Source organism: Nuphar pumila, chromosome 11 (assembly GCF_984573655.1).
Source record: "Nuphar pumila chromosome 11, dmNupPumi1.hap1.1, whole genome shotgun sequence".
Lineage (NCBI taxonomy): Eukaryota > Viridiplantae > Streptophyta > Magnoliopsida > Nymphaeales > Nymphaeaceae > Nuphar > Nuphar pumila.
This window is the reverse complement of record NC_143259.1, coordinates 4,534,844-4,562,372: the sequence shown is the minus strand read 5'-3', so window position 1 is coordinate 4,562,372 and position 27,529 is coordinate 4,534,844. Positions and strand designations below refer to the sequence as shown.

Below are 27,529 nucleotides of genomic sequence, written 5' to 3'. Positions count from 1 at the left end.
CTTCAAAAATATAGCAGAGAAAAGAACCATATTTTTGTGTCGATTTTAAATGGCCAAAATATCATGATATCAAAATTTATCATGATTTTATTGTGATATTTAATGGCAAATTAACGGAGAAACACTACACTTTTATGTTTTTTAAGGATATGCATTTTTATTTTTTGGTCTATTTTTATTTTTGCTGATATTTCAATGGAGTGCAAGGACAATGAAAATTTACTATTTCTCACGAGAATTTGGTTGTTATTTTGACGTTGTAAACCTTTATCAATGATTCTATCTCATCTAGGGCTGTCAATGGGTTTGGTTTTTTTTTCAAGTACCGGATTTGACCTGAACCTAGATATACGGATATGGGTATAGAAAATGCATACAGTTGAAACCGACCCAATAATGATCCAAACTGGCTTTAATCTCTTACAATACCGACTCAATAATTTAAATTGAACTTACAGAATAGTCAATTGACAAACAAATAAAGATTTAATATTTAAAATTGGTCATGCAGTAGTGCAACGCAAAGACGACGCTAGAGGGGCCCATTAGCAAGCTAATCTGGTGGCACACTCTCCCCCACAATAAATTAATTTAATATCGTGTGGTCACATGGACCACGTATCAGATATTAAACTGATAAGAACAGATACTACACTTGATCTTAGCCAAAAGGCCGAGAAAGGTATGAAAAGATTAATAGACCTCAACCCCATTTTATACACCCTTCACCCCTCTCACTTCTCTCTCCTCATCGATATGGGTCTAAAAACGAGGCCTCGTTTTCTACTTCCAAGCACTAACACCTTTGTTATGTATTGTATAGACGAGCCCGTATGGGTGACTTATGCCCGGAACCATGATGTATCCAATTCAAGTTAAACGCAAAGATAAGATGTGGATCATATTCTAGATCCATTTAGCTTGCCAGATCGAGCTGTATTTGATAAGGTTTTTTTTTTCTTTTGTGGCCATTTTAGGTGTTGCATCATTTCCATGGGGTTATAGGTTCTGATGGATTGAATTCGGTCGGACCTCCGACCCAAATCTAACGTACTTTGCTAAAACATATATTTAAATAAAAAGTGAATGATTAGTCGGTTTGGGTTCAGATTTAAGTGTTACCACTGGGTTGAACCTCCTGGGTCCCAATCTGGATCTGAATCGATGTTTTATTTGACCTCCCTTCAAATCTTAGATTGAATCTGGTCCATGTTATGGAGTTTTACGTAATTGCTTGTTTTAAGCAGGTTTTCGATACAAGATCCGGTAGCACCATATAAAATCAGTTCCAAATTCAGGTTTACCCATATTGACAAATATTCGTAATATTTCAAATATATACCAGAGAAGGTAACCATGTTTTGGTGGCCATTCTAAATGGCCAAAATATTACACAATACTTACAAAATATCATAATATTGCCACATAACAAAAATATCATGATTTTGTTGTGATATTTAACGCAAATTAATCCGGAACATATTTTTTTTTAAATATGCATTTATTTTTTGGTTTATTTTAGTTTTGCCTATATTTCACTAGAGAACAAGGTCGATGAATTTTTCTATTTCTCACAAAAAAACTGGTTGTTATTTAGTCATTTTTGACTTTTTATAACTGATTCTACCTCGTCTAGTTATGTCAATGGGTTTAGTTTTGTTTCAAGTATCGGATCTGACATGAACCTAGATATAGGGATGTGGGGATAAAAAATACTGACCCGAACTTGACTCAAGTGGGTTGCCTTTGTTTGGACCATGATTTTTGTTAGATATCTGACCTCGACCAACCAACTGACCGGAGACTAGATTTGTGACTTTGTTAAGCTTTTATTCAGACTGGGTTCACATGCACCATTGGGAGATGAGAACCGGTTAAGGTTGTGCTCACATGGATCTGGTTCTAGATCGGATACATTTAAAAAGGAAAAAATGTTGAGATTAAAGATGCAAGGATGCAACTATTTTGCTCACAAGAGCTCCTCTCATCTATTAGGGGTGATTTGTGAAAGTCATCAAGTTGGCGGGATGTCACAAATTCGAAACTCATGGGTGGTGTCCCTTACCTCAAGGCCGAAGCAGGGTGTACTCTTCGGCGGGTTTTACCTCTTGGATTATCCCAAAAAAAAAAAAATGTAGCAATTTTTGGTCCATGGTGGGGTTTCCAAAAGATCGGATGAGGTCAGGATTATGGTTGTTGCCTGTTGGTACAAATTTGAAATTTCAATTTTAACCATTAAACATGAATCCTAATCCAGATTTGTCTTTATCAGGTGTGGATACCTAGGGCTGTTGATGGATCAGGCATCCGAGACCCAAACCCACCCAAGTAAACAAACATTTTAGTCTGGCTTCGGATTTGGGTTATGTTGTTGAATCGTGAAAATGAAATCTCAAACACGATCTACATAATTTACAGTGTTTACAATATTCCTTCTTTTTACATTAGATAATTACGATATATTTAAATCTTAAAACATATAAAAATATAAGAAAAAACACAAAAAATATAAAAGTTATATACAAATATAAGCATTGCAATGATATTTTTCAAATAAGCATTGTTTTGAAAATATCACATTACATTCAAGTTTTTTTTCGAAATTTCAAAATCTCAATATATTCGAAGATATTCCAGACTGGGGCCTAGAACTAGGCTCGTATTGGTTTATCCTGGACTTAATACTACACCTAGAATGTACTCGATCTCACCAATCAGGCCAATAAGGCAAATTGAAGCCAACATCGAGCAAAGTTAAGCCACAACTAAACTTTTAAAAAAAACGTACGAAGGGCAAAATTTCATGTTAGAACATTGTTAGGGGTTTCCATAGAGGGAACACCCTCCAAAAATAGGCGTATGCCGCTTTTATGTGGCGAGAACACGGTATTCTTTAGTAAAAGGCGAAAGAATAGTTCGCTCTGTGCTCACCACGCGGCTGCGTGCCTCAAAATGGTACCTCTCACCCCCCTTATATACAAGAGAGTTGGGCCACCGACATCTCTTTCTGACCGATATGGTACTAAACTCCCGTTCCTATGCGTTTGATTTTCAAATATTGAACCATCAAACAGAGTTTCCCACGCATGCAATTTAAGCCCTGCGTTCCCCGTTGCACTCGTCACAGTTTGTGAGTACGATCCTGCTCGTCTAAGCCACATCACATTGGGCCAGAAACTGAGCCTCCGGCTAGGTTTGAACCTTTTTTTTTTTATTTATAACCCCAAGAAACCGCACCCAGCACCAAGACTTGGTCGCACAGACTCAGCCTGCCATACCTATGGTCGTTGTACCGATAGCGTAAAACTCTGATGCTAGGACCCGTACCCCGGAGCCTATGCTATGCGTTGGGTTGCATAGAGGGACCATGCCCATGAAAATCAAACCTTGACTGTCAGTCTAGCAGCCAAGTTCCCACCCTACTATGCCAACCCCGCTTGGGACACTGAATTTGGACTTAGAACTGAGCTTGTATGGTTCGGGTCATGCTCCATATTTTAGGTCTACTCCTAAAACTGGCACAGCCCGGTCTTTAGTTTGATATGTTCGAGGTCTGCTTATTTGGGCCTGGTGAGAAGCCTAGGGGCTTGATGCCTTAGGGTGGGGCCGTAAGTAGGTTCGGGTCCCGATATAGGTCAGGACCAGCTCCTACCCATGTAAGAATGTAATTCTTGAAAAATGTAAGACACGTACACATAAATACAAATAAAATTTAACAAAAAACTGTTTTTATCTCGCTTATATCATGAAAAGGTTATAGTTTTAAAATAAGAGATATTCTGAAAATATCTCATTTTTTTTTTGGTATTGTACCAGCTTTAAAGTTATCGCAATATAATTGTGATGTTTAAATAAAACTGTATCCAGTTTTATAATGGATACGGTGTTGGCTCAAGAAAAAAAAATACTTAAATCCTTGTGAATTGTAAGCCGTTAGATTTTTTACCAATCTTGGTAATTGAAAAGCAATTTCCCATCTTGAAAATTGGAAAGCAAATCCAATAAGCTGAGCACTTTTGCAAAAGTACTCGGCCCAATGACTGAATGCCACGTAGCGATCACATTTGGGATGAGTACCTAGCCCTAGTACACATCCTCCCCTCTAAAAAAAATTGAACATGAAGCTTAATGTTTTTTTTTTAGCATAGCTAGTTAATTAAGCCAAATACATCTGCTTGTCTGGCAGTAGCAGTTGGTGAACGTTGTTGGGATGTTGCAAGTTCGAATTCCAATGGTATGTTTGTATAACTGGTAAGGGTCTTCCTAACCCCAGCTTTCTCTATCGAAAAAAAAGAAAATATAGACAGCATTGTTTTCGACACCTGGACACCGTAGTCCAAAAAAATGTGTCATCTTGGACGGTTGCACCCAGGACACCTCTTGGTTGTAATAATAGTGTTACGAACTCATCTGATTATGGGCGGGACTTCAATTTCCATGTTTGATGTCATATCTAGGACCTATTTGTGGTGGGACAGGTCAAGTTTTTGCCTATAAAATCAAGTATTGAGTAGGGATGGCAGTGGACCCCAACGAGGGCGGGGAACAAGGTCTCCACCCCTTGCCTCCATCCACGCATGGGTTTTGATTTCAACCTTCATCCCTGCCTTCGTCCTTGTTTCATGTCCTCCATCCTTGGTCTAAACGGGGCAGATCCCTGTTTTCCCTCGGTTCATTGCCATCTTTGAAAAGGATCGGGGATGGGGCGGGGCAAGGCAGGAATCGAGGGCGGGGCGAGAGAAAGCGTAAGTCCATCCTAATACGGGTTTTGATTTTAACCCCCATCCCCGCCTCTATCCTCAGTCCAAACTTAACGAGGCGGGGCAGGGCCCGTTTTCCCTGGTCCACATCCCTTGTTTTGAGTTTGTTTGAATGACATACAAACTAAACTAGGCAGTTAAAATTTGTAAAGCTTGGTTTTTTCACCCACTCTAACCCAGTTTATGGGGACCAAAACCCAATAAAGGGTGCACGATAAACCTATGCACTTCTTTTATACGAGGCAAGCATCTTTTTTCAAACATGTTCTTTCATAAAAACTGTACATATCTCTTACCTCAAATTAACCAATCTTAATCAAACTCAAATGTTTGCTTGAGCTCATTTAAAACACATTGACCTTGAGCCCTTGTTCAAGCTCGCCTGGGTCACTTATTTGGATGACTTTGAGCCTGAGCCAAGCGTAATTTGAATTAATTAATCTTAATCAAGCTCAAACAAAGTCATTTAAAACACAGCCCTTGTTCAAGCTCGCCTTGGTCACTTATTTGGAAGACTTTGAGCATGAGCCAAGCTTAATCAAATTAACCAATCTTAATCAAACTCAAACGTTTGCTTGAGCTCATTTAAAACACATTGACCTTGAGCCCTTGCTCATTCTCTGCTCGTTTACTTATTTGGACAAATTTGAGCGGAGATCAAGTCAAACCCAAGCTAGCTTTTTTTTTTGGATTTATAATATGAAGGAACCGCATCTGGCAAGAAGACCTGGTCGCATTGGCTCAGTCTTCCATACCTACGGTCGTCGCGCCTACAGCATAAAACTACAAGGTTAGGACCCTTGCCCCTGGTAAACGCAAGCTAGCTTAGCTCGTTGTGCAGCCTTAGCATGGGATGCTTCCATCAGGATTCGAAATGCCAGTGTTTGGCTAACGGATCACGAGAAAAAACAACTCTTGGTTTCAAATTCCAAAACAGACCCGGATCCCATGCATGAGACGTCAAGGGAAATAAAAGCAAAACAGGAATTCCAATTCTTTTGTGCCGATCTTCTTTCTCAGAGACAATCTACCGTGTGTTTCTTCATAATTTAAGGTAGTTTTTTTTTTTGTTCTCATTCGAAACTAGAAATTTCGGTTCCTACTGGTTGGTTTTGTTCTTCATGTTTTTTTTGTTCCTTTTGCAACTTTTTGGCGATGCCCTGTTGTTTTTTTTTTGCACCTTCTTCTTAGCAAATTGTTATTGGTTTTGGTGTTTTAGTGCATTTGTCAGATGTTTGGATAGACCCATTTAGGATACTGAAATTTTTTAGGATTTTGCTTTTCTGGTGTTTGTGTTGGTAATATGGGGTTAATAGAATTTGGGCTAGGATCACTTTGAAAATTCTGAAAATGGTAAGTCTTACTAATAGTTAGAAGAACACGAACTGAGCACAAGCTTTTTTCTCACCTGACTCTGTGCAGTCACCTTCCCTCTTCCATGCTTCTGAATTGTGCTGATGGATTTCATAAAATTTGGCCCAAATTGGCGAATTCTGGTGGATAGATTGAGTTATTCGTGATACTTGGAGTTACCACAAAGCGCCAGTCTGGGCTATTTCGTTATTAGGGAGAGAAACTGTTCGTTCTGACGATTACTTCATGATGTGATTAAAGAAATATTGTATGGCCTGCTGCCGTCATCGATTAATGGACTGAAATTTGTTGAGAGTTGTTTCTTTGAATGTTGTCATTTATCTTTGTGGGACTTCTGAGGAATGGGAGGTTGCATGTCAACTGTTTGATGAAATGGCCAAAAAAAAGATGGAATTGACTCCAAACAGAATGGTTCAACAGATTGGGTAGGCCGAAACCTTATTGGAATTTGCTAGAATCTTTCTCCAACTAAAATAAATTGTGGTTTTAAGTATCTCTTGTATTGCAATATGGTTTCACTGGGATCTTTATTTAGAAGGTACCTTTTGCAAATTCTGTACTTGAATGGCTTGTTACATCGTGTAGTTTATTAGAAATCTGGGAAGTAACCAACCAAACATAATTACAACCTGGATTTTTTTCCAAGATTTTGAGGTGCACCCAAACACTGCAGTTTCAGAATTAAAAAAAAAAGGAAAGCTCTAAAAAACTATAAAAATTGCAAAAGTAGGAATTTAAATATCCTTGTGTTTCATCCAAATACCCCCGGAGTATTCGCTTTGAACTCTGTTCAATTCTAGAATGCCTTTTTCTTTTATTCTGATAGTGTAAGTGGCGATTGTTTTTTTGGTTTGTCATGTTCCTTAAGGCCTGTGTATTGGTTATGAAACTGTGGATTCACCTGTGACCTTTATTTTGATGTTTGTTTTTACTTTGACATTTTAAGTAAATTTTGTGGAAGGTTGTAAACAGTTTTTTATTAGTTTTATTCCTGGCAATCTTAAGAAATGTGGGTTGAATGATGATGTGTAGCAACTTAGAATGTTCTAGTTTTACTTCAGCTTCAAGGGTCTGGGTTGATGCAATGCTTAAGCTTAAACATTCATGTCCACCATTTCTGTATAGTTCTTGTATCTGGATGTGAATGCTAAATGATGCTTAGCATGTGGCAGATTAGATGTAGGAAAGCAACAAGAAGGGGATAAATCCAACTCCCCAATTCTGGAAGCTAGATATAGAGGGAAGTGTGATGGGGAACAAGATTGCTAGAACAACCCAGGTATCAGCATCAGAGTATTACCTTCACGATTTCCCCTCTTCCTACAATCTTGTTTTGAAGGAGGTTTTGGGGGGAGGGAGGTTCTTCAAATCCATTCAATGCAAGCATGATGAGGGTTTAGTCCTTGTTAAAGTCTATTTTAAACGTGGCGATTTCATCGATCTCAAGGTTCTATCTTTTTCTTTGGTTCTTTTCTCTCTTTTTCTCCTTTCTCATTCTAACTGAAATTGTATTTACTTTTTCCAATACGCTCTATTGCCATTCTTCAATATTAGTTGTACTTTGAGACTGATTCACAAAACCTATCATACAATACAATTTTCCTTGGAAGAGTATATGACATTAGATTCCCAAAGTAACAATTGCAGGATTATGAAAGAAGGTTGTTTGAGATTAGGGAGATTCTTCGTAATATCGAACATTCTCATGTGTGGCCTTTTCAAGTAAGAGAATCTGCACGCATTTTTATGGAGGAATGGGCTATGAGTTGTTCAATAACAAATGCTTTGACTCTTTATTTCCTTTCAGGGCTGGCTTGAGACGGATAAAGCGGCATATCTTCTCCGGCAATACTTTTTCTGCAACCTCCATGATCGGTTGAGCACCCGGCCATTTCTCAGCTTGATCGAGAAGAAGTGGATTGCTTTTCAGGTAGGTGATGCTGGAGTTTTCCCCTTTTTTTAGAACTTGCGATGGATGGTATACCCATGTGGGATGACTGTATGTGCAGCTTCTTTGTGCAGTGAAGCAATGTCATGAAAATGGTGTTTGTCATGGTGAGCTTCTTAGAACAATTATTGCTTTATCAAGTATTTGAATGTCAAGACCAAATCTTTCCCTTGGTTATGTTTTTGTAGGTGATATTAAGTGTGAGAATGTTTTGGTGACATCTTGGAATTGGGTTTACCTTGTGGATTTTGCTTCATTTAAGCCTACATATGTACCAGATTATGATCCATCAGACTTCTCATTTTTTTTCGATACAGGTGGAAGAAGGCGCTGTTACTTAGCACCAGAGGTTTTTATTTTTAAACTTTGAAAATTTAACTCTTCCTTATGTGCTATCATTGAAGGATTAGTTGTCATCTGGTTTATATCAGTCCTTTTGAAATCATACTATTTTAAGTCATTAAGCAACAGATTCAAATTTTGGAAAAGAAAAGATTATCAATCGTTTGTGAGTGGTTTGTTAATGCTACTTATATTTGCATAATTACATTGTGTATGTGTGTGTGTAAGTATGAACATGTGCATGTATGTATATATGGGTACAACATGACAGTTTTTTGAGAGGGTGCAGCTATAAAGCATGCCACAGTGCAGAGGCAAGAAAATGCTTATCTGTTGGAATGCAAGTAGATTTACACTTAAACTTGCTTCATAATTCAATTCAATGGGCATCATATCTACTTCTCTTTTAATCTCTTTGTAATTTTGCTTCTATATGCTTGGCAAAAGCTTCCTCCTACCTTGCATGAGGAAAATAGAACACAAAAAAGAAGGAAAGAAGCCTAAACTGAGCAGCTTTTGTGAAGCTTAAGGATTGTAATTCCCAGGTGACAGGTTAATTGAGTGAACTAGCGATTGTTAAAATATGTAATCTCATATAATATCTCATATGTAATCTCATAGACATGTAATGTTTTATCTCCTTTCTAGTTAGGATTTTTGGTTTAATTAATTCTAGTTAAAATACAACTAGAATTAGCCAAACCAGTCCATCATTGGACTGATTTGGCCTTTACCTTTTTGACTAGTCAAAAAGGTACCTTTTTGACCAAGTCAAAAAGGTAAATCCAAAAAGAGCTGTTGGACTCCCCAACAGCTCTATTAGAGCCGTTGGAGAGTCCAACAGCTCTCTTAAGGCTTCTCTCTACCTCTCTATAAATATGGGGCTATTCCCCTTGTAAATACTTACTCTTGTTTTGGGTTTTTATCTCAAATCAATAAAATTGTTTATTTTTCATTTTTATACCCGTTTCGGGTTGTGTGTATTCTTAAGTTCTCTTTGTGAACCTTTGTGGTTCTTATGATGTATTTGTGAGAACTTGTTGAGAGACATTTGTTGTAGCGTATTTTTCACTTTCTTACATGGTATCAGAGCAAGGTCGGTGGACGTGTATTGGGAAGCGTGCCATGCAACTACTCTTCAAGAAAGTGAAGTCTCTTTGAAGGAGTGCTCGTGTGTAGCCTTGAAGGGCGTGGAAGGCTACTTATTTTCGATCTTTGTGGTTAAAATATTCCTCTTCCCACTTGCTTTTCTTCTTCCCCTCTCATTCCCAAGCTTGTAAAATGGATGACAATGATAATGTCAACATTAAGTCCATAAAACTCAACGATTCAAACTATGTAACATGGGCTTCAATCATGAAGCATCTTATTTGGGGAAAGGGTCTATGGGGCTTAGTTGATGGAACCGATAAGGAACCTAAACTAACGCTCACTAAAGAAGGTGGAAGAGAAGTACCTCTTTCGGAGGTGGAAAAAACTAAGGCCATCTCCACATATAAAAAGGAATGGAAAGGATGGAGAATGGGTCACGCTAAGATCATGTCTTGGCTAATTTCTAGTGTTTGGCTAATTTCTAGTGTAGACATAAAGAAGTGTTCAAGTCTCGCAAAATTTGAACATGCTAATGATGCGTGGGAATATCTTAAGAGAATGTATTCTCTTAAAGATATTGCTCATATATGTAACTTACAAGAAAAGGTTCGGAATATGGTTCAAGGAGAGAAAAGTATTAGAGAATACTACAATAGCTTATCCGAACTATGGGAAGAGTTGACTCTTCTTGAACCAAAGTGGCATTGTCCACAAGACATTGAGATTCGCCAAAATCAAGTAAATGCGGAGCATTTTTTTCAATTTATAAATGGGTTGAGACCCGAATTTGAATAAACCAAGTCCGCTCTTCTACATCGGGGAAATGTTCCCTCTATTGAAGATACCATTGAAGAGCTAAGTATGGAAGAAAATAGACTCAAGAAACGAGTCAACAAAAGCGATGATGATACAGTTTTATCTGTATCTAGACCAGGTAATCACATTCGCACATACAAACCTCCACATATTGGGAGAATAAACAATGAAAGGCAAGGAGGCGATTTTGAAAGGAGAAAAGTTATTTGTTATTACTGTCATGAACCCGGACATGTTAAAACTTATTGTCCAAAGTTGAAAAAATCTCATGAGAAGAAGGTAGCTGTTGTTGAATCAAAAGAATCAAATGAGACATCCATTGGAAACATGTCCCTGTCTCAGCTGGTGGAGGCTCTACAACCTCTTCTTAAAGGAACTTCTCCCTCAGCTGGAGTTGCGATCTCTTCTGTTGGCACCTCCGATCCAGGTAAACCCCTATGGCTTCTTGACTCTGGTGCTTCTTTTCACATGACACCAAATTTAAAATTACTGTCGCATTGTTATGACTCAAGTGGATCGAGTGTTTTTACTGCGGATGGAACATCCCTTGAGATAAAAAGAATAGGAAATTTCGAAAATAACTCTCAAAACTCAAAAGGATTTTGTGTTCCAAAGATTAGATATATCCTCAAACTTAATCTAAATCTCTTATCTGTTTCTCAATTAACTGATCATGGGTGTAATGTTTTCTTCTCTTCTCATGATTGTCAAGTACAGGATCACCAGTCAGGGAAGCTGATTGGGGAAGGCCATAGAGAAGGAGGCTTATATTACATGGATTTTTTGGAATTACCCAAGAAAACATTATGCCGCAATGTTCAAAAAGTAGGCTTGGATCTTTTACACCAAAGATTTGGTCACCCTTGTATATCCAAGCTTCAGTACTTTCCAAACATGAAAAAAATTTGTAATTTTGAAACTTTCACTTGTGAAAAATGTATTCTTGGAAAAATGAAACGACTAGCATTTCAAGAAAGAACTTTTGTCTCCACTCGACCACTTGAATTAATTCACTCTGATGTTTGGGGTCCTGCACCAGTTACGTCAAAAGGTGGGTTTTTATACTATGTAATTTTCGTGGATGACTTTACACGATATACCTGGATTTACTTTCTCAAACACAAATTTGAAGTGTTCTCTTTTTTTCAAATATTTCATAATATGGTCAAAAATCAATTTAAGAATGATATTTCAATATTTCGCACTGATTCAGGGGGAGAATTTTTATCAACTGAATTTAAAGAATATTTGAACTCACATGAAATTTCACACCAAAAATCTTGTCCTTATGCCCCTCAACAAAATGGGTTAGCTGAGAGAAAACACAGACACATTATAGAAACAACTAGAACACTACTTATCACACATCAAGTTCCTAAAGTTTTTTGGGCCGAAGCTATTTTAACTGCTGTGTATCTTATTAATAGGATGCCCTCATCTTCAATAAAGAATATTTCTCCTACTGAAAAGCTTTATAAACAAAAACCTGATTATTCTAGACTGAGGGTGTTTGGGTGCAAGTGCTTTGTTTTTACAAATAAGAATGATAAATTCTCTCCCCGTGCTATACCCTGTACTTTTTTAGGATATGCAAATAATCAAAAAGGATACAGATGTTTTGACCCTAAAAACAACAAGTTATACGTTTCAAGGAATGTATCCTTTCTAGAAAATGAAAGTTTTTTTGAAAACAAAAATTCTACTGAAATAGATGAATATTCCTTCTTGTTGGATCTAGTTCCAAAGGATAGTGAAAGAGAAATTGATCTAGATGATCAGATGGATGTGATTGATTCTGATCCTCATAGAAATAGTCAAGATTGTATTCAATACTCTAGACGAGGAAATTTAGAAAGACAGTGTGCCCTGGATAAATACACAAGGGAACATGAATCTGCCTCTTCATCTAGAAAATCCACTAGGATCTCGAGGGTTCCTGCAAAGTTTGTGTCATATCAGTCTTTTTCACCAAAACATCAAGCCTTTATTGCTCTAATTCATTCCTATGAAGAACCTCCCAGTTATGATATAGCCAAGGATCAACCAGAATGGGTCAAGGCTATGAAAGTCGAATTAGAAGCCTTAGAAAAGGCAAATACTTGGACCATTCAAGACCATCCTCCAAACAACAAGAAACCTATTGGTTGTCGCTGGGTGTACAAGGTGAAAACCAAGAGTGATGGCACTCTTGAAAGATTCAAGGCCCGGTTGGTGGCAAAAGGCTATTCTCAAGAATATGGAATAGACTATGAAGAGACCTTTGCCCCAGTAGCTAGAATGACCACTGTTAGAATCCTAATAGCTCTTGCATCAATAAAAGGATGGCATATCTTTTAAATGGATGTTAAAAATGCTTTTCTAAATGAAACTTTAGCTGAAGAAGTATACATGGACCCACCACCAGGAATGAATATACCTAAAGGGAAAACACTTCGCCTAAACAAGGCTTTATATGGTCTCAAGCAAGCTCCAAAAGCTTGGTATGATAAGTTTAGTAAGGTTATGCTTGATTTTGGTTTTCGATTTTGTCTTACTGACACAGCTTTGTTTGTTAAGAATTCTGATGCAGGTATTATCATCCTTCTACTCTATGTTGACGACATGATCATCACTGGAAGTGATAAACAGGGAGTTTATGATATTAAAAAATTTCTCAAAACACATTTTGAAATGAGTGATTTGGGTTTTTTGAAATATTTTCTTGGTATAGAAGTTGCCTACTCACCTAGAGGTTACTTGCTAACTCAATCTAAGTTTGCATTAGATATTGTTGTCAGGTCAGGTATTTCAGATGAAAGACATGTTGATACTCCTGAGATTGTGAATGTCAAAATAAAGATTGATGATGGAGAGCCACTCGAGAATCCGACTCCGTATAGGCAACTTGTTGGGGCTCTATCGTATCTATCTATCACAAGACCTGACATTACACATGCGGTTCATACAGCCAGTCAATTTCAACATGCTCCAACTTCTGTTCATATAGGAGCAGTTTTGCGTATTATTAGATATATCAAAAATTCTATTTCTCGAGGATTATTTTTATCCGCTTCCTCTAACTTAGAATTGTTTGCTTATACTGATGCAGATTGGGGTGGTGATCCAAATGACCGCCACTCAACTACAGGTTTTTGTGTCTTTTTAGGAGAATCCTTGGTGTCTTGGCGATGTAAGAAGCAACAAAAGGTCTCTCTCTCATCAACTGAAGCTGAATATAGGGCAATGGCTACAACTACTATGGAATTAGTCTGGCTTCGACGTCTACTTTCCGATATGAGAGTTGAAAGTCCAAAAGCATCAAATCTGTGTTGTGACAACAAGAGCTCTATCTATATTGCAAGCAATCAGACATTTCATGAACGCACCAAGCATATAGAAATGGATTGCCATTATGTTCGAGAGGAATGTTTGCGTGGCACCATCAATCTTCCCTATGTTGCTTCAGAATATCAGTTGGCTGATTTCTTCACCAAGCCTCTCGCTGCTCCTAGGTTTCACTTTCTCTTAGGCAAACTTTCGGTTATCCAACCGTAAGTTTGAGGAGGAGTGTTAAAATATGTAATCTTATATAATATCTCATATGTAATCTCATAGACATGTAATGTTTTATCTCCTTTCTAGTTAGGATTTTTGGTTTAATTAATTCTAGTTAAAATACAACTAGAATTAGCCAAACCAGTCCATCATTGGACTGATTTGGCCTTTAACTTTTTGACCAAGTCAAAAAGGTAAATCCAAAAAGAGCTGTTGGACTCCCCAACAGCTCTATTAGAGCCGTTGGAGAGTCCAACAGCTCTCTTAAGGCTTCTCTCTACCTCTCTATAAATATGGGGCTATTCCCCTTGTAAATACTTACTCTTGTTTTGGGTTTTTATCTCAAATCAATAAAATTGTTTATTTTTCATTTTTATACCCGTTTCGGGTTGTGTGTATTCTTAAGTTCTCTTTGTGAACCTTTGTGGTTCTTATGATGTATTTGTGAGAACTTGTTGAGAGACATTTGTTGTAGCGTATTTTTCACTTTCTTACAACGATAAGTGTATCCTGGAAATTGGTTCAGCTACTTACAAAACTAAGCAGTCATTACATAGAAAGAAGTTCTTTAGCATAACTAGAGTGGCCTTAATCTCATATCATCTTTGTGAGAAATTAGTGAGGAAGTGACTACCCGTGTTCTTACATACACAAACATAATTAACCATCCTCATGCTGCTGTGCGGAATTTCATCGGTCGGTGATGACCATACTGTTAGAAAATGACATATATATGTATATACTTGAATATATATATATATATATATATTTATATATATATATATACATACTTTTCGTAATACAAGAGTATGTATATGTATATATATATATATGTATATAACTATATATTTAAAGTATATACTTATATTCTTGTAATACTTTTTTATTTATTTATTTTTGTAATTTTATTTCTTTCTTATTTTTTGTCTTTTTGTCAAACAGTCATAATTGACTAGAGCTGTTGGACTGTCAAAACAGCCAACAGCCTTTTTGTCAGGTTCTGTCAAACAGTCAAAATGTTGACTGTTTGAATAGAGCTGTTGGGCTACTCCCAACGGCTCTAATTAGAGCTGTTGGGAGTATCCCAACAGCTATTTTAATAGCTCCTCTCATGTAACCTCTCTATAAATAAGGGCATGCTGCCCATTGTAATTTATATACAAAGGTAGAGGGTTTTACCTCTCACATATTCAGATTCAAGTGCATTTATGCACTATTCTTATGTTTGTGCTGTGGAGCATTTTGTATGCTATTTTGGTTTACCATATTGGGTGAATGTATGTTTTGTCAAGTTGTTTGTAGACTTGATTGTGTGAAAGACTCTTTACATGGTATCAGAGCTTGGTGTATGATCAATCGTGCATTGGTGAGCTGCCTCGTAAAGCGTGCCTTCTTTCTTTCGTGATTGGTGGTTCCTTTTTTTCTTTGGATTCATCATGGGTGAATTTTTTCCGCACAATACAAGCAACTCCAACTTCATTCCGCCATTCAAACTTGAAGGAAGCAACTATAACATTTGGGCGGGACACTTGGAGACATTCATCAAGGGTCAAGGTTTGTGGGGATTTGTAAGAGGTACTATTCTTGAACCCACTCCCAAAATTACATTAGGTAAAAATGACGTTGAGACTAGTCTTGAAGAAAAAAACAAAGCCATGGAAGAATACTACAAAAAATTAGATGAATGGGAAATGAAAAATGCCAAAATTCTTTCATGGATGCTTAGTGGAGTTGAGACAAAAATTGCCTCAAACCTTTTGTGTTACAAAAAGGCAAATGAAGCATGGGAATATCTTAGAGGTATGTTTACCGAAAAAGATATGGCCCACAAGTATTATCTCCAAGAAAAAGTTAGAAACATTAAACAAGGAGATAAGAATATAAGAGATTATTTTATGGAGTTATCTTCCATTTGGACCCAACTTGCCCAATTTGAACCCAAATGGGAAGGAAAGTGTATAGAAATGCGGAGAGTTCAAGTTGAAGAAGAGAGACTTTTCGCTTTTCTCTATGGTTTGAGACCCGAGTTTGAACAAACAAGGGCCTCCTTGCTATCATCTTCATCACCTCCTCCTATTCATGAGATTCTCACTAAACTTAGTGGAGAAGAGACTAGGCTAAACATGAGTAAAAATGTTAGTGTGCTTGCTACTTCTAGCAATGGTCAAGAAGAGTATTGCGCACTTGCCGCATCAAAACCAGGACACTATATCAAGCCATATAAACCTCCTCATTTTAATAAGAATCGAGGAGAATCAAAAATCATTTGTCATAATTGTAATGAGCCCGGTCATATTAGGCCTCAATGTCCTAGATACAAATATAGGCCTCAAGAAAAGCGTGTTGCGGCTGCACCATCAAAACAAGATGAAGATACTTTGAATCTCAAAGACCTCACCAAATCATTATCTCAACTGACGGAGGCATTACAACCACTGCTTAAAGGATCTACCTCAGGAGCGGCCATTGCAACCTCTTCTGCTCCTGGTATGTGCTCTTGGCTTCTTGATTCAGGAGTTTCTTTTCATATGACCCCACATAGATCTATACTATCCGAATGTCAACCTAATTCAAATGCATCATCTGTTTCCACTGCCGATGGTACTGCCTTGGAAATAGAGGGTGTTGGAATTTTTAAAAATGATTTGTCAAAACATAACAACTTTTATATTCCGAAAATAAGACTTATACCAAAACTTCATCTTAATCTACTTTCTGTTTCTCAAATCTCGGATCATGGATGTGATGTCATTTTCTCATCAAGTAAATGTTGGGTGCAGGATCGCCAGTCCGGGAAATTGATTGGGGAAGGTTCTAGGCAAGGAGATCTCTATTATATGGATTTCCTTTGTATTCCAAAGGAATCATTTTGCAACACTGCCCAAACAAAAGACATACGGACTTGGCATCATAGACTTGGGCATCCAAATATAAGAAAATTAAATTTTGTACCTTGTAAAGATAATTTTGAATGCAAAGAATGTTTACTTGGTAAAATGAAAGTCTTGCCTTATGGTCAAAGAACTTTTTACTCCTCAATGCCTTTTGAATTAGTTCATTCGGATGTATGGGGTCCTGCTCCTGTAGCCTTTAAAGGCGGATTATCCTACTATGTTGTGTTTATTGATGACTTCACTAGATATTGTTGGATTTACTTTCTTAAGTATAAATTAGATGTATTTGCAACCTTCAAAACATTCCATAACATGATTAAAAATCAATTTGAAAGTAAACTCAAAATTCTCAGAACTGACTCTGGAGGAGAATACTTGTCAAATGAGTTTAAACAATTTTTAGAAAATGAAGGAATTTTACATCAAAGATCATGTCCTAGAACCCCGCAACAAAATGGAGTTTCAGAAAGGAAACACAGACATATTATGGAAACTACAAGAACTCTTCTTATTGCTAAAAATGTTCCAAAAAATCTTTGGGCTGAAGCTGCATTAACCTCAGTATATCTTATAAATAGGATGCCTTCCAAAACTTTATCTAATGAAATTCCTTTTGAAAAATTATTCAAATATCAACCTGACTATCAAAGACTGAGAATCTTTGGTTGCAAATGTTATGTTTTAAATGATAAAGGAGATAAACTATCTTCTAAAGCTATTTCCTGTGCGTTCATTGGTTATTCAGAAACACAAAAAGGATTTAAATGTTATGATACCAAAAATGATAAACTTCTCATTTCAAGGAATGTTAATTTTGTTGAAAATGAAAGTGGATTTGAAGAAAACATGTCGGAAGACATAAACTCTGATTATTCTTTCTTGTTTAAACTATTGTCTAATGATGAAAATATTTATGTAGAACCTCTTATTGAAAATAGAACAATAGTTGAACCAATAGTATACACTAGAAGAAATCGAAATGCATTCAATGAAGGTGTAAATCAAAGTAATCATGAAGCATCAGAAATTCCTTCAGAACAAACCACTATTCGTAGATCAGAACGAACCTCAAGAATCCCAAATAAATTTGTGTCTTATGATTCATTCTCTCCTAAACATAGAGCATGTCTTATAGCTATCCACTCATATTTTGAACCCTCATGTTACAATGAAGCAAAAAATTTACCTGAATGGATAAAAGCTATGCACATAGAATTAGAAGCTCTTAAAGATGTTAATACTTGGGAAATTCTGGATTTACCTATAGGAAAAAAGACAATAGGTTGTAGATGGGTTTTTAAAGTAAAAACCAAAAGTGATGGATCCTTGGAAAGGCATAAAGCCAGATTAGTTGCCAAAGGATATTCTCAAGAATACGGAGTAGATTACGAAGAAACTTTTGCTCCTGTTGCCAGGATGACCACTGTTCGAATGCTTGTAGCTATTTCAGCTATTAAAAATTGGAATATATTTCAAATGGATGTTAAAAATGCATTTTTAAATGGGAATCTCAATGAGGAAGTATATATGGATATTCCACCTGGATTAATAATTCCTTCAGGTAAAGTGCTTAAATTAAAAAAGGCATTATATGGCCTCAAACAAGCACCTAAAGCTTGGTTTGATACTTTTAACAATGTTATTACAAGGTATGGTTTTAAACCATGCTATACTGATACAGCTTTGTTTATCAAGAACTCTTCTGCTGGTATTATAATTTTACTTTTATATGTTGATGATGTGTTAATTACAGGTAGTGACAAGGAGGGAATCAAGAAAGTAAAACAATTTTTGAAAAATTCTTTTGAAATGACAGATCTTGGGTTTCTAACATACTTTCTTGGTATAGAAGTTTCATACTCTAACCGAGGATACATATTGTCACAAACAAAGTTTGCTTCAGATATTATTGACAGGTCAGGACTTTCAGATGATAAAGTTGTTGATACTCCAGAGATTGTTGGAATGAAAATGCGAGCCGGTGATGGAGTTCCTTTGGACAATCCAACTCCCTTCAGACAGCTAGTGGGATCTCTTATGTATTTAAGTATTACAAGACCAGACATAACCCATGCTGTACATATAGCCAGTCAATTTCAACATGCTCCAACATCAGCTCATATGAGTGCAGTCATGAGAATTATTAAATACATCAGAGGCACTATAAATAAGGGAGTCTTTTTGTCCTCTTCTTCCTCCTTAGATCTTATTGCATATTCTGATGCTGATTGGGGAGGAGATCCAAATAACAGGCGCTCAACAACTGGTTTTTGTATATTTCTAGGTGAATCTTTGATTTCATGGAGGTGCAAGAAACAACAAAAGGTGTCATTATCAGAAGCTGAATATAGAGCAATGGCAACTACTACTATGGAAGTCGTGTGGCTCAAACAACTGATTTCAGATATGGGGATTCACCTTCAGAATCCTACAAGATTGTGCTGTGACAATAAGAGTTCGATATACATTGCTCGAAATCATACATTTCATGAAAGAACTAAGCATATAGAGATGGATTGCCATTTTGTTCGTGAAGAATATTTGAAGAAGACTATTGATCTTCCCTATGTGACATCAGAATATCAACTTGCTGACTTCTTCACCAAGGCACTATGCTCACCAAGATTCAACTTTTTACTTGACAAACTTTCGGTGATTTCACCATAAGTTTGAGGGAGACTGTTAGAAAATGACATATATATGTATATACTTGAATATATATATATATATATATATATTTATATATATATATATATATATATATACATACTTTTCGTAATACAAGAGTATGTATATGTATATATATATATATATATATGTATATAACTATATATTTAAAGTATATACTTATATTCTTGTAATACTTTTTTATTTATTTATTTTTGTAATTTTATTTCTTTCTTATTTTTTGTCTTTTTGTCAAACAGTCATAATTGACTAGAGCTGTTGGACTGTCAAAACAGCCAACAGCCTTTTTGTCAGGTTCTGTCAAACAGTCAAAATGTTGACGGTTTGAATAGAGCTGTTGGGCTACTCCCAACGGCTCTAATTAGAGCTGTTGGGAGTAGCCCAACAGCTATCCCAACAGCTATTTTAATAGCTCCTCTCATGTAACCTCTCTATAAATAAGGGCATGCTGCCCATTGTAATTTATATACAAAGGTAGAGGGTTTTACCTCTCACATATTCAGATTCAAGTGCATTTATGCACTATTCTTATGTTTGTGCTGTGGAGCATTTTGTATGCTATTTTGGTTTACCATATTGGGTGAATGTATGTTTTGTCAAGTTGTTTGTAGACTTGATTGTGTGAAAGTTTGACCATGTGCAAACTTTTTGGAACTGCGATTGGAACGTAGGCACATAGTTGGTAAACCGTGACTCGGACCCGGTTCCCTGACCCTTGACTCGTGAGTCAGCGGGTTGATTCGGTGACTCGAACGAGTTAGAACATGAATTTTTTAGTGTTAAGACATGAAAAAAATCAAACTCCAAACTTTGTAATCACTAAATTTAGCACATGACATCAATGACTAAGCTATATAAGTATTCAACTATACATAATTGTTGATATTATGATTTTCTTTATAAAAATTATTCTTTTATAAGCATTATGCATTAAAACCACAAAATGCATGACAAAAGACACATAAGTGGCATGTGGATCGGTGGTCCTGAATCGGTGACCCAGTTGGGGTCCGATCCAGGTCGACTCGGGCAATTTCCGAGTTGACTCGCCGGGTTTGCAAACTATGCATAGGCATGATGGCAGTATCTTGTATAATTTATTTTGTCATTTTATGGAGTATGTTTACTATTTTTGTTTGCAGAAACTGCTATGGATGCTGTTCAGTGTGTTATTTCAGCCATTTTACAAATATGTCTCAGATAAACTGATCATGTAAGATAATCACAACAGGTCTGACTGGTAGTTCCCTCTATGCAGAGGTTTTTTGAGCATGGAGCTGAGATTCAAGTTTCACCGGATGCACCTTTGAAGCCATCTATGGACATCTTCTCTCTAGGGTACTAGTTCTGATCTCTATGTTAGGTCTGGTAGTTCCCTCTATATCCCACCTTGTTTGATGTTTGCACCATGTTTCTCAGTTTGCTAAATCCTGCTACGTTTGTCAACTTTTTACAATAAAACTTGGCTTATCACCGATGGATGCATTATTTTTTTCATATCTTTATGAAGCCAACAGTGGATGCACAGGGCAACATCCTTATGTAATCGTCTTTTAATGTTATGACAGCAGGACCTTGATGAAATTAAACTTCCGTTAACCACCCAATTCTTGCCATAGTTTCTCTCATAGTTGGCTCTTGCTTGTTTCAGGTGTGTTATTGCAGAGCTTTTTCTTGAGGGTCAGCCACTCTTTGAGTTATCCCAGCTGCTTGCTTACCGTAGAGGTCAATATGATCCAGGACCATACCTGGAGAAGGTTAGTTCTACACAATCTATCTTGATGTCTATGGAATTCTCTCACCTTATTGCTCTGTATCATATGACAGTGAGACTCTATGACCTGTAAATGTAGGTAACGGACACTGGAATACGTAGGATGATTCTTCATATGATTCAGTTGGATCCAGAGCCCCGACTGTCTGCTGAATGCTATCTGCAAAGCTATTCATCTGTTGTGTTTCCAAGCTATTTCTCGCCTCTTCTACATAATTTTTTTTCCTACTTGGTTCCACTTGATTCAGACACTAGGGTAAGCGCTGTTTTACTGGCATTCATTTGTGTTTGTTAGTGATGAGATAGATCAACTGTATTAAGCCATTTTGTATCCTTTTTTTCTTAATAGGTTGCAATGACACAGAGTGCTTTCCCTGAGATACATAAGCAAATGACCAACTCTTCTAGTGGGGACGGTATTCCTCTATCCTGCAGGAGTCCAAGCTCTACCATGTCCATGGAATCTTTTTCACAGACCAGAAGTGGGGACCAGAACACTACAACACTGAAGGACCATTATGTGAAAAATGAGGAGCTTGAGAAAGGTAAGGTTGGTGATTCTCATTTTCAGCTGGTCAATACCATCAGTGTTCTTCTTAAGGACATCGAACACAGTTCTCAATCTTATAGCAAGGTTGCACTTGATAAGTTGCCTCCCTGTGCATCTTGTAGTTCTAATGAGAAAAGGAACTCAATCATTATTCAAAATGCTGCAAAGGATAACCTGCAATCCTCAAGTGAACTCTACCAACCGATTGATGAGGGGATTAAGAGAATCGCATCCCTAAATTTGAAAAAGATAGCTAAAAGTGATTTAGCTACATTGCTTGTTGGGTGCAACAGTGAGTCCAATACTTTTGGCATCTTTCCATTGGGCAGCCCTCAGCGTCATTTAAGCTGTGAGGGTATGGTGCTGATTGCTTCATTGCTTTGTTCATGCATTCGGAGTGTAAAATTGCCACAGTTGAGGAGGACATCCATATTGCTGTTAAAGTATTCATCGTTGTACATTGATGATGAGGATCGCTTGCAACATGTGCTGCCTTACATTATAGCAATGCTGTCTGATGCAGCGGCAATTGTACGCTGTGCTGCTTTGCAAACCTTGTGTGACATCTTGCCTCTTGTTCAGGAGTTTCCTCCTAGTGATGCAAAGATTTTTCCAGAGTATATCCTTCCAATGCTCTCCATGCTGCCAGATGATCCCGAGGAAAGCGTGAGAATTTCTTATGCTAGCAACATTTCCAAGATTGCTCTCACGGCTTACAGGTTCCTCATTCGCTCAGAATGCTTGAGAGCAGCTGGAGTCCTGGATTCACCAAACTCTTCCCAGAAGTCATCAACTTGTAATCGTACAAGTGAAGCTTTTAAACAGCTGCAGGGCCCAAGTAGTGATGTCCAGCTTGTTCAATTGAGAAAATCCATTGGTGAAGTTATTCAGGAACTGGTTATGGGGCCAAAGCAAACGCCAAATATCAGGAGAGCACTTTTGCATGACATTGACAACCTATGTTGTTTCTTTGGTAAGAGGCAGAGCAATGATTTCCTGCTGCCAATCCTCCCAGCTTTCTTAAATGACAGAGATGACCAGCTACGAGCAGTTTTCTTTGAACAGATTGTCTTTGTGTGCTTTTTTGTTGGCCAAAGAAGTGTGGAGGAGTACCTTCTGCCATATATTGAGCAGGCTTTAAGTGATAGCTTTGAGGCTGTCATAGTTAATGCATTAGAATGCTTGACACTTCTCTGTAGAAATAGATTCCTGAGGAAAAGGGTTCTTCTTGATATGATAGAGCGGGCTTCACCTCTATTATGCTATCCCAGTGAATGGGTCAGGAGGTCAGCAGTTGCCTTCATTTCTGGTAGTTGTGTAAGTTTGGATGAAGTAGATTCTTATGTTTATCTCTCTCCAGTTTTGCTTCCTTTCTTCCGCAATGAGCCAGCTTCATTAGCTTGTGAAAAGTCATTGTATGCATGCCTCAAGCTGCCTGTCTCTAGACAAGTATTCTACCAAGTTTTAGAGAATACCAGGACTTCAGACATGCTGGAGAGACAGCGTAAGATATGGTATAACTCAGCTTCTTACTCAAAAAATTCTGATTCAGACATTCTGAGTAAGGGACTCGAAGGATTTGAAGACCCAAGAAGCTCCATGAGGAGCTGGCTTAGCAAACCATTAGAGCTTCAGGGGAGCAAATCTGGGTACACTGCAGTACTACGAGCTCGCTCAGATGTTGAGGCTAATGCTAGATCGAGATTAGTGGAAACTGTCATGCCCAATGCTTCAAGTAGTCTACATGTAAGGGATGTTGCAACCTCAGAGAAGTTGCAATTCTCAGGTCTTAGTCTTCCACATAGTGCTGGTAATAGTTTCATTTGTGATGGACCGACAGAAGGCATTCCTTTGTATTCATTTTGTGTTGATAAGCATCCCCAAGATGGGGCAGCAGCTGGAGGTTCTGAGATTTTATCTCAATGGGGTTCTTTTGGAATAGGTTCATCATCCATCATGCCTTGGATGGACTCAATGAATAGATCATTTACTTTAGCAAGTTCTCTTGCACCAAAGATTGTATCTGGTTCCTTTGGTATTAACAGTGCCAATAAGCAAGTTTGTAAGGTAGTACCAGATGCAGAAGGTCGTGAAAAAGATGAAATAGTGAACCTATCTGGAAGGATGAAAGACATTAGCATATCTGGAACATTGAAATACAATTCTCCACCTATTGGCTTGGGGGATGTTGTATCTCCAGTCTCAGATATGGTTGGGTTGCCATATTTTGCTAGAGCTTCATCAGTTACCGATGCTGGATGGAGACCTCGTGGCGTTCTGATGGCGCATCTTCAGGAGCATCATTCTGCTGTTAATGATATTGTGATATCAAATGACCATAGCTTTTTTATCAGTGCATCAGATGATTCCAGTGTGAAGGTTTGGGATACCAGAAAATTGGAAAAGGATATCTCATTCAGGTCAAGATTGACTTATTCTTTGGATGGCAGTCGAGCATTATGTGCTACTGTGCTCCACGGTGGACCACAATTTGCTGTGGGAGCAAGCAATGGAACTATTCATGTATTCACTGTTGATCATGTTTCCAAAGGTTCTGGCAGTATTGAGAGGTACTTGGGCATTGCTGATATCAAGAAAAAAGTGACTGATGAAGGTGCTGTTCTGAACCTGTCAAATTATTCCATGGATGGTGGTCCTAGTCCACTCATTCTATATAGCACTCGAGGCTGTGGGATCCATCTGTGGGATATGAGGTCTGATATCAATTCATGGAATCTGAAAGCTACTCCTGAAGAGGGATATGTGTCATCTCTTGTAACTGATACTTGTGGGAATTGGTGTGTATCGGGGTCCTCTCGTGGTGTACTTACTCTCTGGGATCTAAGGTTCCTTCTGCCTGTCAATTCATGGCAGTTTCCTGCGGTTTGCCCTGTTGAGAAAATGTGCCTTCTTATTCCCCCTTCCGCTGTACCTTTGTCAGCCACATCAAGGCCCTTGGTTTATGTTGCTGCAGGCTATAATGAGGTATCCTTGTGGAATGCAGAGAATGGAAGTTGCCACCAGGTGCTTACATTTACATGATCATCTAGTTGTTTCTGCGAACCATTCAACTAATATAGGAATCTGTAATTTTTTGTGTTATTTTTATACTTATTTTGTAGGTATTCCGTTTAGCAAATAGTGGTGATGGTTCTGAGATTCCTTGGGCTTTGGCCAGACCAACAAGCAAGTCTAATCTTAAATTTGACACAAAGAGGAATTTCAATCAAAAGTACAGAGTTGAAGAGCTGAATGAACCTCCACCACGCCGTCCTGGTATTCGTTCTTTACTTCCTTTGGTGGGGGGTGATTTGTTGACTGGTGGAACTGATCTCAAGATACGGCTCTGGGATCATTGCAGGTTTGTTTCTCTGGCAATCACTTCCCACTTTTTTGTTCTCAGACTTGGTTTTCCTGAAATGATTGCCTTAATTGTCTATCTGTCATTCCTGTTGCAGTCCGGATCGTAGCTATTGTGTCTGTGGTCCCTCAACAAATTCTACAGCCAAAGATGAATATTATGATACAAGGTCTTGTTTTGATGTGCAAGTCGTGCAGGTAAGCAAAATTTCAGGAAGTTTAGCATTTTAGAAAACATTCCTACTATAATATCAATTCTTTTAGTCTCATGATCTTACCTAGCAGGAAACGAACAAGCTAAACGTGGCACCAAAGCTGGCGACAAAAACTCTACTTGCTGCTGCTGCTACAGATTCAGTAGGTTGCCACCGTGATTCAGTACTGTCTCTGGCATCTGTCAAATTGAACCAGAGATTGCTAATATCAAGCAGCAGAGATGGTGTAATCAAGGTGTGGAAGTAAAAAGTGTAGGTGTACATATGCTACAAAGCGCTCATGTGTTCTCCAGTGCATATTCGAGTTTGTCCATATAGCACTAATATCATGCCACATAGGTTGTTGTATCTGGGATTAAAGCGTCCGGGTTTGTAAAGGCAATTGTTTATATGCAATTTATGATGTATTAATAAGGTTAGTATAAAGTGATTGTTCCATATTTTATGTATCATTATAAGTTTGAAAAAAAAATGGCATTAGGCATATTCCTTTTTGTCGTTGTCATAACCATCAACTCTTTTTGCTTCCATGAGTTAGACCATCAGTTCATGAATTATGCATTATTTTGTCACCAAACTTGTGTTGACATGGCTGTACTCTAGAAATACCTGCTATTACTGATTCAGTAGCAATGCAACATAATGCTTGCTGATGCGGGAGTATTTTTCCAAAATGATTATGTGGCAAAATCATATTGGTACTGATTGGGTGAAGATATTAGTGCAAATGGAGCAACACTAAGGTATTTACAGCAGGTTTTGACAGTTTAGTAAGAGACGGCTTTTGCATATGGAATTTTGTGGAGATCTTATTATGGTTTTCGAGAAGGCGAATGAATTTCTAGGAGCCACTAGGCTATGATTAGTGTGTACTCCTTTCTCATTATGGATATGATCTTCTGGCATTTTTGTGGGGAAGCTCCTAGTAGAGACTGTCTTATTAATTAATTTTGTTTTCATCACGGGGATTTTAATGGATTGACTGTGTTTCTGAAAGGTTCCTTGTCAATGAGAAAAACGACCACATTATGTGCAGCGTTGCTGCATAATGGTGGGCATGCAACCTGCATGACAGCCACCCATCTTGGCATTTCTCAAGATGGGTGTGGTGTCCATCTCGAGAAACGTTGGGATAAATGGTCATCAGCAGTGGAGCTGCATGCTAAGCATGCAATAATGACCTCTTAAAAGAACAGGTGTAGTAATGACTTGCGTTTCTTGTGATGCATGTATATGTAGACTCCTGACTTTGCAGAAATGGCAGCACCTTCCTGCTGCTTGATTCTTAGATTCTATTCTTTGCTGAAGACAATGTTTTCCCTCCAACTCTTGAATCAAGTTCGGGCCTTGTGTGGGCAGGGAGTCTCAAACCCAGTTAGACTTGGCCCAACCCATTTCAGATATTTGGTAATCCTTCTACAAATCCACCTCGGATCCAAAACCTGTAGGTCCTTTTTTTTAAGGGCAAGCTAGGGTTAGGCAGATCCCCACCGGTTATTCAACGTACCACTGGGTTTTGAATCTGCAAAGTCCCACCACAAGGAGACGTGCACTGACAGCTTCTACCACAAGCAGAGCCCCAGTTGGTACGGTGAGGTCTTATTGGATCATCCTTTTCATCCTAAAGAAAATTGGATCAAGGTCAGAATCAAGTCTTAACTTATTTTTTCATCGATTTTGCATATGGGTATTGGTTGTCACGGGCATAGATTTTTCGCAAACCCACAACGCGCCAAACTGCACAGTCTGAACAACCCAACGGTCAAAGGTCACACCACAACATTTTTCTATGTGCTAAATCATTTTCATTGGCCCTGCGCACCACCTCATGCACAGTTGCCTAGCAGAAGCTGATCAAGCGCATCTTAAAGTGTGTATTATGTGTAGTCCATGCCGCTTAATGCATAGTCGTCCTATACCAGCTATCACTTTCGAAAGAGGCATAAACTTTGCCTTAGCCTTGTGTGCCATGAAGTGTCTTGAGGCCCCATGTGCACGACATAGCAAAACCCCGCCACTGAAGGGACAAGACCTTACGGCTCCCAGTTCGAAGACCAGTTGATGATTGAACACCATAGCAAAGAGCACCACCCAGACTCATTCGTCGGCGCCTAGGCATTCACTCGCCTAGCCCCAAGTCATCATACTCGGTTGGAATCACCTAGGGTGATTCCTGGAGGAA

The 27,529-nt window shown here is 38.0% G+C and overlaps 1 protein-coding gene and 2 non-coding genes across 3 annotated transcripts; 1 reads left to right on the top strand and 2 right to left on the bottom strand.

Annotated features, from left to right (window-relative positions):
* Positions 1–489: 489 nt before the first annotated feature.
* On the bottom strand, positions 490–686 carry LOC149821703 (U2 spliceosomal RNA). The gene has a single exon (XR_016426301.1). It is a non-coding gene; the product is annotated as a U2 spliceosomal RNA (small nuclear RNA).
* Positions 687–2,822: 2,136 nt separating this feature from the next.
* On the bottom strand, positions 2,823–2,940 carry LOC149821702 (U5 spliceosomal RNA). Its single transcript, XR_016426256.1, has one exon. It is a non-coding gene; the product is annotated as a U5 spliceosomal RNA (small nuclear RNA).
* Positions 2,941–5,724: 2,784 nt separating this feature from the next.
* On the top strand, positions 5,725–25,833 carry LOC149821701 (serine/threonine-protein kinase VPS15-like). The gene is made up of 13 exons (XM_089980964.1): positions 5,725–5,814; positions 7,307–7,581; positions 7,782–7,856; positions 7,942–8,064; positions 8,144–8,189; positions 8,271–8,431; positions 20,707–20,786; positions 21,100–21,205; positions 21,302–21,478; positions 21,572–24,796; positions 24,895–25,133; positions 25,231–25,330; positions 25,418–25,833. The coding sequence occupies exons 2-13, from the start codon at positions 7,384–7,386 to the stop codon at positions 25,592–25,594; spliced, it is 4,707 nt and encodes a 1,568-aa protein (XP_089837090.1). The 5' UTR covers positions 5,725–5,814; positions 7,307–7,383; the 3' UTR covers positions 25,595–25,833.
* Positions 25,834–27,529: the final 1,696 nt, after the last annotated feature.